Raw genomic sequence first — 14420 nt, 5'->3', positions numbered from 1 at the left:
AAATTATACAATGGACTACAAAATGTAAATGTTTCATGATATTTGTTATATTATATCACCTTTATCTATCAATATTGTTGAAATGAAGATCAAATCGCTGTATGTTGAAATATGTTGAAAAAGTCAAACCTTTACATGGGGTGTACTTACTTTTTCACGTGACTGTAAGTTCCATATGTGCTCATGTATTATGTATGTGCTCGAAGCATGTTTATATTCATTCATTTTCAAGAAAACAAAAGTTTTTCACATAATTGTCAGGTGTCTCTCTCTAAATGCAACCATAAGTGCTGTACATTGAGCAGTTTTGCTGTAATGTCTCCAAAGTTATCTCCCAGTGACCTGCTGTACTCCTATAATCATGCTGTTATAATTATTATTATTATCTTTTATTTTCGACAGTGATCTAAGGCTCATGAAGTACGGTATTTAAAGATGAAGGCAACACCATGTAGTGTAGCTGTAGCTGTGCAACTGGGTTCTGGATCTGAGCCTTGTATGCTGGGCAGCTGGACTGGTTGGTGGTGCCTTCGTGTTTGAAAATGCTGGTGGTGTTAACAAGAGTTGCCAGTAGAGAGGTGCTAACAAGACTTCTGGCCCACAGAGTTGCTAGTAGACAAGACATCTGGATACATCAATGTGCTTCCATTCGAATTGCAAGGACGTCCGAAGGCAACGGACAACTCAATGCATTCTGTAGTATTTGAAGCAGGAATCCTCGTATCATGACGTAAGTGCTCAGGTAGCATCATGAAACAAACAAACTCCTGAAATCTGAGCAGCATATTTGTTTGTTTGAGTCATAACTTCATCCCACCCCTGCCCCTCCCATGCAAAACACTTCCAGGATCCCATTATATAAACATGTAATATTCTGGATGTCACAAACCTGTATTGAATGTCAGTTTTCACTCATATCACTGAAAACTTCGACCCACCTTTATATTTTCAATAAAGCTTGGATGTGTCCAATGCAGGCTTTTGAACCTCAGGTGTTTTCATGCAATCTTTGTTCTGATTAAGATTATGACAAAGTTTCTTCGACATCTCTATTCATATTTCACATGTTTTGATGATTCTTATTCGTTGCCACCGACTATTTTAATGATGTATTTTGTTCACATAACGAAGCTTACTTTCATGTATCGGGGAAGGTCAACTGGCACAATGTGAGGATCTGGGGCTCTGAAAACCCCCCACATGGTCATTGAACCCATACGAGATAGTCCAAAGGTCAATGTGTGGTGTGGCTTTCTCCACAACCTCTTGGTGGGTCCGTTTTTCTTTGCGGAGGATACAGTGACCTCAACAATTTACATGAACATGTTGGAATTATTCACTTTCCCACAGATTGAAGACTCCTGTAATCCCATACTTCCAGATAATACAATATAGATTACTTTTATTATTATATCATTTTTCAACAGGATGGTGCTGCCCCTCATTGGGCCTTAGTCATTGGAGCTGTCCTGAATGGAAAATTTCCAGATCGCTGGATTGGCCGAGTCGAACCAATTGGCACCACCTGGATCCCACGATCACCAGCCATGCCCCCCCCCCCCCCTTGATTTTCTTTTTGTGGGGGTTCGCCAAAGATGTTGTCTACAACACCGAGGTGGCAAACCTGCAGGATCTTCGGTCTTGGATCACAGCTGCCTGCACACTGGTGAAAGCAAACATGCTGAGCCGAACATGACAATAACTCGTGTACCACCTTGATGTCCTGCACCCGACAAACGAAGCTCACATTGAAGTGTATTTTGCAGGTGTGCACAAAACTTTGAGTTTCTGTGTCATATAAACTAAAGGGTATCGTTACATCATTTGTGGTTCTCAATAGATCAACAACCAAAGTTGTCCTGGTCTTTTTGGAACACCCTGTATATCAGTGCATTTGCGAGCTGAGAACTAGAAGAATCCTTAAAGGCCCCGTAATTACCTCCTCCACCGAAGGTGGATGGAGGTTATGTTTTAACACCCGTCTGTCTGTTAGCAGGATATCTCTAAAGGTTATGGACGGATTCGGGTGAAACTTGGTGGACAGGTTTGGTTGGATGAGGATGCTCGAGTTTTGATTTCTTAAAAGTACATTGGCACCATTAGAGATGGGGCCTGAGATATAGCACGATATGTCAAAAAGTTGTGGACTGATATATGACAAAACTTGGCAAATTCGTTGGTTAGATGACAGATGTACAAGATGTGCAAGATGTTAGATGTACAAGCCTATTTGATTTTGGTTATGGTCCGGAACCAACTCCGGCCTATCAGTGGGATACAAAATGGGGACTCTTCAGCCAGGTGGAGCGATGCACTCTACTTATTGCCGTTCTAGTTTCTACTCTGTTATGATCTTTTCTGGGTTTTTTTGTATACAAGATCGAGGCTCGTGTAAGAGCTAACATTAATCACAAAAAAAAAAAAAAAACGGACACATAAAACATATAATAAAGGGAGCGGGAGACAAGATGGGGAGAGAGGGGGAAGCACACAAGTACATTTGAGAGCAGGGACATCAGGAGATCTGTGGGAGGGAGGGGGATTGGGGGGAGGAGGCGTGGGAAGGGGGTTGGGGGGTGGGAGAGGTAAAAAAAAAAAAAACATGGACACTGCTAGGACTTCAAGTGTACATGTCCACTGGACCACCTAGCATCGTACCTTCGAGATAAATAAGCAATTAAGATGAATTAAACAACAGGCAGCCATCTTGTTTGTATCCCAAGTCTTGCAGATAGTTAATTCTGCTTGCTCCTTGTCTTTGTTTTGGCATTCTTTATCCCTCAACCTTCTTGCAGATGGAATTCTCCTCATTACATATGTCACATGGCTTTGAGTTTAAATTAGTCTTCCATGGAAGAAAGCGAAGAAGTCCCCATGTTCTAGTTATCCCATTATCGTGGTAACAAAGCTAAACAGACATTGTGCAAGTCAAAATGCGAAGGCTTAAAGTTTTTGTTGTTTTAGTGGTGCATAGTAAGGCCACAGTTATGCTTTTCTTTTTAACCTTCTCACTTTACTTCCTGTATCTTGTGTGTTTATAAAAGTTTATTGTGCACATTGTTCGAAGTTTCATGAAATACGAATGGTTTTCATATGTACCCTTTGCACACCATTAGGAGAAAGAACGAGGGATTTGAGTTTAGTTTTGGAAGGACAAGATGCTCAGTTGACCTTTAATTAGTTCAGGACAACCACAATGAGCTTGAAAGAATAAGGTTGCTGTGAACCACATATGTGGCGAACAAATTCCTTCTAAGACCTTTACTCATGACGTCCCTGAAATGGTGTACGTTTTTTGCCCTCCGCACCACCTACAACCACCTATTTAAACTACTTGACATGCAGATGACCCATTGTCTTCCATCGGTTGTGTCCTCTGCTTTCATCAAGCCGCATCACAAACTACAGTATTCCCAAATATTTACATTCTCTCACTATCCCTTATTCCCTCAAGGGTTCTTCTTCTTCTTTTGTATGCAGAATATGGCTGTGGGTAACATCATTTGCTGTGGGTGTGGCTGTACCGCTGATGTCGTACCTTAAATGTGCTAGCAGTAGCTTTCTTGGTATTTGCTCGTGCTAAAACTATGACAGGTCTGGTTCTGGTTTCGGTGGAATTTCTTATTTAGGGATTTTTAGGGAATTAGGGAATTTATTTATTTTATTTTATTTATTTTATTTTAGGGAATTTATTTATTTATTTTAGGAATTTTTTTATTTAGGAATTTTAGGAATTTATTTATTTATTTATTTATTTATTAAAATTTATTTTAGGGAATCTTATTTAGGGAATCATTATTTAGGGATTGATTCAATTGGCTCGTGCGGTTCCTGCAGCGAGTGTTGCATAGCGGAGCTTGCCACGAATTTGCGGGAGATGGTAACTGGATGTTGGGAGAAAAAAAAATCCATGGATATCATTTGCAAAATTTTCACGAATAAGGGTCTTACACAAAATGTCCTGTTACCCATCAAAAGGAGAGTTGAGTAGGTTGTTTGCTACCTATATGGGATGGAATGACCGCGAGAGTGGAGTGAAATTTCACCTTTTTTGCAACCACACTCGGTGGTGCAATGGAACCAGACCACTCTGAATTTCACTCTGAACATAGGTCGCTGGTTCGAACCCCGTCCGAGTCATACCAAAGACGTTAAAAATGATACGTGCTGCTTGCTTGCTTGAGGCTCACCATTTAAAAGGATATAGGATGGAAAAATCACCACATAGGTTGATATCCATGGGGAGGGGTAAATTCCAATTTTGATTGCCCATAAAGTGTCATAGGTTGGCAGCTGTGTAATCCAAGTAATTGTCATAAAGAGAATGTCCCTGGCACCCAGAGTGCTCTTGGAAGTGACGTCACTCCCTCAATATTGGCAGATGAGCTTGCGCAAAAGTCGAGTCTGGTGTTGTCTCATTTATCTGTCTGCATATGTGTGTAATTTGTATCGCAGCTCCTCCGCAAGCCTTAGAACGTACAAAAACAAACCCAGAAAAATTGAACGCAGTACGTGGACGGCCCTATAGTGCTTTGTCCCATGAGACTGGGAAAGACACGTAACCAAAGCCAATAGTTCATGTTACATGGGACTTCTTAAGGCATGTTCGGTGCTTTGCCTGTACCAGTCGCAGCGATGGGTGCGACGTCGTGCCCGCTGGCCTGGGACGGATTACAGACGGCATGGTGTCAGCACAAGGGTCCTGACCATTTGATGGCGTGCCGAAAACACAGCTGCTATTGTTTACATTGTCATAAAATAAAAGCTGCTTTGCACTGGCTTATGCGGGAAAGGTTTTCATTGGCAAGTAGTTATATGGTTGGGCGTATAAAAAGTTTTTCGTTTTATCCCGGAGCTTTCGTTTTGGGCGGGTCGAGCGAGGAAGCCAAGACAAATTTAACATTGATATTCAGTCTTGCGGATTGCTTGCTGAAGGTGGAAAAAACTCCGGCAGCAGAATTTCATGATCAAAAGAGAAATCCCGACTCCGCAAACTTTCCTTTTGCCTCCTGCATTTTTTGGCCAAACGTGTTCTGTCAAACGAATTCTTTTACTTCTCACGTAATCCCTCGATGCAGTAAAATGCCCCCATCAAGTTATATTAGAAACGTCCAAAAGTGAGAAGATTCGACCTTCTCAATACCAGTCCAGGCTGATTGGATCAAAAATGCAGACTTGCTGCTCACCTGCACTCCATTGTTCCTCCTTTTGCCAACTTGCAGAACCATCGTCCTCCATGCATTGCGATCCCATTCTCCCGTCCAGGGCTCCACTCAGGAGTAGATCGCCATTGCAAGCCATCTACCATTTTCCATCCCCTTGAAGATCATTTTCCATCCCCTTGAAGCTGACGTTTCGGGAGTTAACCCTTCGTCAGAGAAAAATAAGAATGGTTGGTTAACGCCTGGAAATTAAGCTTCTCTTCGCTTCTCAAAGCAGTTAGCTTACCTCAATCAATGTCGTGTTGATTCCATCCATCATTCCACCTGTCCGCCGACTGACACTAGCCTTCGCCTGCAATACTAGCTCTTCGTTCTACAGTGTACTTCATTTTGTTGTTGAATCTCAGTTTTGCTCAAAAGGAGTAAAAACAAATCACAGGAAAAAAAAAAAGTCACCCCTGGATATGCTGAAACAGTAGCAGCTGTTGATAACTTGATACTGAGGCAAGACTGATCTTAACGATGTACAAGCCTGCTCTGAGCCTCGATGAAAGATGTTAGGTCACCGAATGTGGTGAGAGAGAGCCTGATGGAATGAACCAGACCAATCGGAAAAGAGTTATTTGTGGGAATTGCCTTTAGGTAAGGATGATGCTGTTAGGATAGGGGCCCGAGCAAGTAAAAAGATAAATCGTTGCACATAATAGAGCCAATCATAGACATGAGAAATATTCCTCATGTTTTCAAAATTTTCTTGAGCAAAAGGGTTGGCGTCAGGAAGGGCATCCGGCCGTAAAACATTGCTTCAAAAAGGGGACCAAAAAACAACAACAACCATGGTTCCCGAAAAAGGCCAACCCCCGCTTTGCGGGGAAAAATGGCCTCTAAAGGTGGTAAAGGTGGTTTTTTCAAAATTTTCTTGAGCATCAGTGGAAGATTTGCCAAATACTTCTTATAAAACTTCAAAAATTCTGGTTCTAGTTTGATTGACATCATTATGTTGTGAAATTGCCAGCGAGGATGATAGGGGAGATAAACGAGGTTAGGGGGGAGGAGAGGAAGGATTATGGAGAGAAGGGGAAAAAAATTTGGAAGGTGATAATGAGTGAAAGTGAAAGGGAATGTATGGAGGAGGGATGAGAAATGGGTGGGGATTGACAAAATTACCACCATATTGATGTAGGCCTATGCAATAAATAGATGCCTCCTTATGCACAACACCGATGTGGCATCTAAAAGGTCCCCCAAAAACGAAAAATGGTATCGATATAGGATGTATTACAGCCAATAATGCTACTAAAATATTTCTCTGGCTCCATATCATTGCTGGGCCTCTGACACAAAAGCTCTGCTCTTTCCAAGTGTCTCCAGCAAGGGCATGACAGCTGCACCACTTCATGGTAACAGCTGGCATTGAACGCTCAGAAACGAGGCTTCGAGTCGGCACCGAGACTACTGTAATAACTTTTAAACTAGAGCGAAGTCAATGGCGCGCCATCACAAATCCCCACGGCTTCCCACCTAAAGCAACATGGAAAAGATTGAGAAAAGTTCCACCAGTATTGAGGCAAAAAAAAATTGAGGTTTTTCCCCCCATTTTGACCCCTATCACCCCAGGTCCTCACCCCATGGGACATGAACTGGGGGTCAAATCGAAAAAATAATCATCTCGAACAAGAAGGACGTGAAGACTTGCTAATCTCCAGCGCAGCATAAAAAAACGTTTCAAATTTCCATCCCTAAGGGACCCAAAATTAACTTCAAATGTCTTCACATGAAGATTCTTCACAGTATACTACGTCACAAGGTGTCCTGCAATTGCCAAACTACATCTTTGCAAAGAGTAGACGCAACAAGGAGTACTGAAAACTTATGTATTTAATCAAACTTTTAAAAAGTTTCATCAAAGTGCATGTACAGTAATACATTTAAGTCTGTCCATATGCATTGCACTGTACATAAATAGTTACACTGTACAAATACAAATGTCTCCATATTTACAAGTATTACAATATATATTTATATAGTGATGTATATAAAATATTAATTAGCTGTAGAGGCAGTACGGATGAGATAAAGCCCTGTGTATGCAGTACGGTACAGTTTGGTACAGTACGGTACAGTACTTTCAAATAGCTGTTTCCAGGGTTAAGACAAAAAACCCTGCTACTTAGACCTTTCTGAGGATCACGGCAGCTGGGTTTCACTGCAAGCAGCACTCCTCCTGCAACTACAGGAAGAGCTTCAATCCATTCCATTCCATTCGCAGAGATCAATAGAGCCCTATTAGGCAATTTCTCAGGGCTAGCTTCGAACATGTTGCCAGCAATTGTGCCCGACTCCCGCAACAAACACGACGATGTTTCCAGGTTAGGACCTTGGCTAATCATTGCTCTTTGTGTATAAAATATGGCATTATATGGACTAAAAACCATGGCTCTGCCACATAAACATGAAACGAAATGCTCACTAGGTACGGCACGGAAGTGGTAAATAGGCCGGCTACAGTAAAACCTGCATTTTAAGGTCCCTGTAATTTGAGCAGAAGGCTAAACATTCCACAGGAATCGATGTACCGTGTTGTTAAGTTACCCGGTTGATTTTGCACAATCAAAAGGGTGGCCATAAAATGCAGATTTTACTACAAATAGTTAATGGATGTCAAGATGTCTTTGTTTGTGTGAGCCAGTTGATGCCATCGGCGATGTCCAAAACGCTACGGCAAAACATGAATGGGAATTGTACCACCGGTGCATCCGTCGTGCAGACCAATCGGGTGCTACGGCACTTGGCATGACCGAGGCAGCCGTCATCATCTGTAGAAAAAGATCTCCAGCCAACAGGGACACTCCAGCACACACTGACGTGTGTAGTCTCTGCCCCATCCCTTGCCAAAGCTGACGCGGACGCTGAAGAGGTCGCGAACGCTCTCACCCTCGGCCGGCACAAATGTTCTCAGCAAGCGCTGCGCTCGCTCGGGGTCAAAAAGCTTGAGCGAGTGACCGGCAGGAAGACGCCGGGCCACGGGCGTGCGTCCGGCCCGGCCCGGCGCATCTAACGTCGGTGAGTTCACGAAGGCGGGCTGCTCGCCCTTGTTATAAGCCCACACGCCATCGGTTTCCCGACTGAGCAGAAGGCCGGCGCCAACGCGTGCTCGCCGCGATGCCAGACTGTCTCGCCCCGTCGCTGGCACGAGCTTGAGGCACAGGTCTCCGGTTCGAGAGCCGCAACCGCACTGAGGTAGCTCGTAGAAAATGCTGACCGTAGGCTCGTGGGCATGATGGAGTGGGCCGGCACGTGTCTTGTACTCCCAGTAGGCAAGCGTGCACCATGGTTGCTGCTTCCTTACATCCAGTGGCAGAAAGGTTCCTGTGTGGCAGGGAAGAGAGGGAAGTAAAGGATCAAATCAGCTGCCAAATTGAGGAGGTGCCAAATGCGTGTTTATTTATATATCCGTTGGGGCATCTCAAAGCATACCGGCTTGGACTTTGGGATGATGGAATGAATGATTGAAATATTTACATTTTACATGAATATACACCTTTATAATCACCAAACGATTATAATTATTATCATTCGGTTATAACTGCCACAAGTACAATAACTATAGATGTGTTTCCCTTTAAATGCATGGCTGTCTTGTTTTGAGCTTGCCAAGCCATTATAAGTTGAAGGTGGTTGCAGATCAAAAACTCTTCTTCTTTTTTTTCAAGAAGAGGGCAGTAAACAGGGAATCAAATGCAAACCAGGTTTTACGAGTGGGCCTGGTTACGACTAGCAATGCTTCCCTGTAACTAAGATGCATTGTGAAAACAGAGACTAACAACAACAACACAAAATATTAAGAACATCTTAACACACCGAGTTATTTTTCTCCATGTTCAACTAATTGCATTGAAACGTTAGACAAGCAGCACAGATGAGTGACGGATAACATAATAGGTTTTCAAATATAAAATAGCCCTCAGAGCCTGACTGTCACAAAATGATTGCCCTTTCTTTACAAAGCGCCCTCAGTGGCGCCACGTTGGTCCCGAGCACAGTTGCAAACATCGTTTGCAACTCTTATCACCATGGATGGAGAAGGAGGTGGGAGATTTCAGGAAGTTTGGCAGGCAGCCAAATGCTCTGATAATTACAGACTCCGATCTGTGCATTTCGGGAAGGATGTGGTTCTCTAAGCAATGCCTCGTAATCATCCGTGGGCTGCTGGATGGACCTTCCTCTAAACTCTAAAGGATTGTCGGTATTTCCGGAAGTAGTGAGGCCAAAGTTCTCCGAAAAAAACAAAAAAAAAACACGTTTGACCGCACCCTTACTGAGAATTCTCTTGAATATAGATGAGATTCTGTGGGGTCGGAGGAGGTGTTTGTGCCCGTCTGTACGCCCTGACACTGCATGCGCATCAAGCACACATGCAAGAGATCAAGGAGAATAAATAAATCGACGAAGGATATGAGGACCACCTAGCTAATGTAACAGATCTTAGATGTGACTTGTAAATGTGCATCGTCAAAGTGAGCACACGGTTAGACATTCCAAACCATCTTAAAAAATCACATCCACATCTTTCCTCTTTCTTTCTTCCTCATCCAAACTTCTAGTAACAAACAACGTCTGGCGTACGCCTCTGTCTGCACCTTATCTCCTATCTACAATCAGTCAAAAGTCTTTTCAAGCAAGAAGGGTTCTAATGCAGGCGTAAGAAGGTTTCTCACAACAAAGCCTCAGGGTCTAGGTTTAAAGGTCACCTTTACTGCCCTCCGTACTTCAGTTACAAATCCAGGATGCAAAGAGTCCAGAATATTTAATATCCTACAAAGAAGATAATTATTCTTATTAGAATCAGAATCCTCGTCTTGTTTCTTTCAAAGGTCAAAATATGTTTTACCACATGGATATTGCAGAAGAGTAGCAAAGAAAAACATGCAAATGGATAATCAAGGCATTTACTGTTGATGCGACTGAGAAAGTTTAAATGGTAGTTTTGTTTGGCAGAAAAGACTAGCAGGCCTTAAGTTTGTTTGTCCAGAGCCGGTGGTATAAATGACTCTGGTTGCACCCTAATGGCAGCTGAGGAAAGGCAATAAACGCTCAAGCAGTGGGAATGTGGAAGGATATGGATGCGTGCTCGATGCCTTCACAGCCTCGGTGCAGGCCTGGCAGCCTCGCTCGAGAGGGCCTTGAGACATGTGACCTTCGCAAATGCTGCGCGCAAGGAAGAATTGGGACTCTAATCAAATTTGCCAACTCTGAATTTGGAATTAACTACACAATCAGGAAGTGAATATGGTGATAATCCACAGTGATAACCACACTCGATGGTGTAATGGTTAGAGCATCCCCACCGAGTCTGGGAGGTCGGTGGCTCAAATCCCGGCCCAGTTCATACCAGAGATGCTGCTTTGTTGCTTGATGCTCAACATATAATAAGGATGCAGCATGGACAAACAACCATTGTGCAGGCTTGATGAGCCTAATGGCCTCCTCCTGTTTTGAAGTTCCTTGTCATATTATCACCAAAATGTCACCACAAAAATGGTTAAAACCATACACAGCTCGCTCTTCACTCAGAAGCACACCCCCCGACTCTCTTTTACCTAAAATGAAGTTCTATTTGAATGGACCTAGCACTAAACAGCATGACGCAACAACCGGGAAGCAGGAAGCAAGTAGGGTCAGTGGCGCGGGTTGGCTGAAGCCTCTCAGATTGCAGGCAGGAATGGACAGCACAAAGCAAGACTGTGTGCCAGTACACGCCGAGAGCGGCTTTGAAGGTGGCAATAAAGTTTAATAGGAAATGCCAGGAGAGGTCCAAAGCACACGAGCAAGTGGGTCGCGTTAGAACAGCATGCACAGCGGCTGAGGTTAAGACCTAAACACGAAACTAGGGCACCTGCTGAGGCAGCCAAGCATCTTGCATTAGAATCCTATAAGGTTAAATGCAATGATTGCCAGGCGGAAGTCATACGGTTTTCAGCAGCCTTATGGGTAAAGACCCACACACTGGCTAGCTTATTTATGTTGGGGGGAGGTCGTTAAGGAAAGCAATCAGGCAAGGAGGAAAGGCACATTACTGCCAAGCCCATTCCAGCCAGGAAACCCAGTCACTCCCAGGATTGAATGACCTTTCAAGGCACTTTGGAAAAAGGGGGAGAGGAGGGGCACCCCTATCTCACCTTTCTCATTCTCTCCAGGCTCCAGTGCCTTACTAACTAATCCTTAACTTCTAACTAACTAATCCTTAACTAACTTCCTCCTTGCCCTATGTTCTTTGAGCATCTGAGGTGCAGAATCTTGAGGAATTTCCTTTAAACAACCTCTCTAAGGAAATGAGGAGACATCATCAATTTGTTTGCAAATCCTTATCGCAATGGGCCTGAAAAAGGCTTGGAGGCTTAGTGATGCCTAGGATCAGAGTTACGGATAGACCAATAAACTGCAGATGGAAAAGTATGTAAAAGAAGGGGTTGGGTGGGAAAAGAAGAGGGATACAACTGAGGTGGAATGAAAGCACACAGGGCGAGAGAGAGAGAGAGAGAGAGAGAGAGAGAGAGAGAGAGAGAGAGAGAGAGAGAGAAAGAGAGGAAGAAGCTTCTTGGTGAGGAAGAAAAACTGTTGGGTGTGGAAGAGTCAAGCAGCCAGATAACCAAAGTAGGCCTGCCTGGTTTGTATTACACATCATCCTGAAGTAATAACTCTGCATTCCTTACAGGTGGGTTGCAGAGTGACTGTAAGCGTGTGCACATAGTCAGCGTTGCATGCAGCACAAAAGGAGTAGAGGAAGAAGTGAGAGGATTGGAAGATAGTTCAAAATGATGCGCTTCCTCCGCCAGGCCTTGTCAGCAACCAACTCAAGCTTGAACAGTCAGAGGTGCTTCCTGGCTGCTGTCCATCAGTCTCCAGAGAATGAAGGAGAGAAAAGGGGCAAAAACTCCAGTACTACGGTAAAGGAAATCCATCTTGGAAATTATTTTTGGCAACTATGTCTTCCCTCCCGGGTTTCTTTTTCCTGCAGTGGGAGAGGGTCTTGTGCTACAGCCCTGGAATGTGACACTCAGTGGAGCGGAAGAAATGTCTTGGCCCTCTCCCAACTACCTCCCTCTCTCGCCTTGCACGCCGACCATCCCATTCCCGCCTTTCCACCCTGGCGCCGTGCCCCTTCCACAGCAACCTCTGCTGGGGACTCGGCTCCAGGCATCCTTTTCCTCCCGCCAGTCTGTGCACGCAGGGCGCCGAGTAAAGGTCACGAAACAAGGCTTAGGAGGAGGCATAAAGAGGGGCCGCCTGGATTAACCCTTTCAGTGGTACTCTTCCTGCCCATACAAACACGCCCCTCCCCTGTTTGCCTTTCTTCCCTTCTCTGTAAATAATCTTTACTCCCCACATTAAGGAGTAATGTTTTAAAAATAAAAGCTGGATTTATATATTTAACAACAGACCAAATTTACCGAGTTACATCATCATCATCATCAATAGACTTTTGGTGGAGCTCTTCTAATGTCCTCCACACCTCTTTGTTGATCGGGAATGATAGTGATTCTTGTAAGGGAATTGCTGTTCCAGTACACGTTGGGTATTCTACTTCATTCTGGGCCGCCCTCTCTCTTTGTTCCCATGTTGTGATTTCTCCACAAGTTCCTTTTTCTTTGAAGGAATGGCCATCAGGTATCAGCCTTCTGAAATTCATTACTGCGGTTATTGTATCCTCTGGGCCCAAGGCACTATGGATGCAATTAAAGACCCAAGTGGAAGAAGTACTTAAGTCACAAAATAACACGATGCAAAACTATTACAAACATGGATTGTTACCATGATGGTTCTGGTTCTAACTCACTTTGCCAAAGAATGTGACTTAAGTACTTCTTCCACTCAGGTCTTCAATTTAGAAACAAACACCTAACCTGAGAATATTACAAATGATAAAGATCCAGGTACTCGTATGGTATCCACCTGTGAAGCTAATGACAAAGAACAACGAGCTGTGATTCCCAGTCCTTACTCTCACACTGGACCAGCCCCTCCGGTTTTGTAAAGGGTCATGGATTCATTGAACTGATGTGCAACGAAGCATGGTGGGACATGTTTGGAATGGGCTGGGAAAAAAGCACAAGAGTAAGAGAATACGGGATGTGAGACCACCCATCGTTACCGTTTTGTATCCGTTGGTAAAAGTTTCCTGTATTCTTTTGTAGAGTTCTTCACAGTTCCTTCTTCATTTCATGACCGTTACCAGCTCATCACATCATAATTGAAGTACAATTTTAATGAGGCACCTGGCCATTTAATTGTGAAATATTATATATATATATATATATATACACACACACACACATATATACACACACACACACACACACATATATATATATGTATACACATACACACACACATATATATACACACACACACATATATATATACACACATACACACACACATATATAAACATACACATACATTTACACACACACACACACACACACACACACACACATATATATATATATATGTATACACATACACACACACATATATATACACACACACACATATATATATATACACACATACACACACACATATATAAACATACACATACATTTACACACACACACATATATATATATACACACATACACACACACATATATAAACACACACATACATTTACACACACACACACACACACACACACACACACACACACACACACACACACACACACACACACACACACACACACATATACAGTCACATGAAAAAGTAAGTACACCCCAAGTTTTGACTTTTTCAACATATTTCAACATACAGCTATTTGATCTCATTTCAACAATATTGATAGATAAAGGTGATATAATATAACAAATATCATGAAACATTTACATTTTGTAGTCCATTGTATAATTTAAATAAACATAAATGCAAATTTCGCACGTGGAAAAAGTAAGTACACCCCTACATTTATCACTACTTCAATTTCCTAAAATTAGAATCAGGTGCACCAGCTCAGGTGCAAATGATGAGAATATCGTTAAAGAGGATCTTGGAGGAACCTGTCTTATTTAAACCTCAGACATTTGGTTTGGTTTGCTCTTTGTTGTTGAAGTGTGCGGCGTCAGCATGCCTAGACCAAAAGAGCTCTCTGAGGCCTTCAGAAAGGTTATAGATGCCTACGAGTCTGGGAAGGGATTTTAAAAGGTTTCCAAACAATTTGAAATCAATCATTCGACTGTCCGGAAGATCATCTCCAAGTGG

At 43.1% G+C, this 14420-nt stretch overlaps 1 protein-coding gene across 1 annotated transcript in view; it reads right to left on the bottom strand.

Moving 5' to 3' along the window:
* Positions 1-7022: 7022 nt before the first annotated feature.
* The window catches only part of SMAD7 (SMAD family member 7), a 16231-nt gene continuing 8833 nt past the window's right edge, over positions 7023-14420 (bottom strand). The window contains exon 4 of the mRNA XM_068107932.2: positions 7023-8531. Within this exon, the coding sequence (XP_067964033.1) occupies positions 7975-8531 (557 nt within the window). The 3' untranslated portion in view covers positions 7023-7974. The remainder of the gene's footprint in view (positions 8532-14420) is intronic.

Source organism: Myxine glutinosa, chromosome 2 (assembly GCF_964187855.1).
Source record: "Myxine glutinosa chromosome 2, kmMyxGlut1.1, whole genome shotgun sequence".
Taxonomy (NCBI): domain Eukaryota; kingdom Metazoa; phylum Chordata; class Myxini; order Myxiniformes; family Myxinidae; genus Myxine; species Myxine glutinosa.
This window is presented reverse-complemented; position numbering and strand designations above follow the sequence as displayed.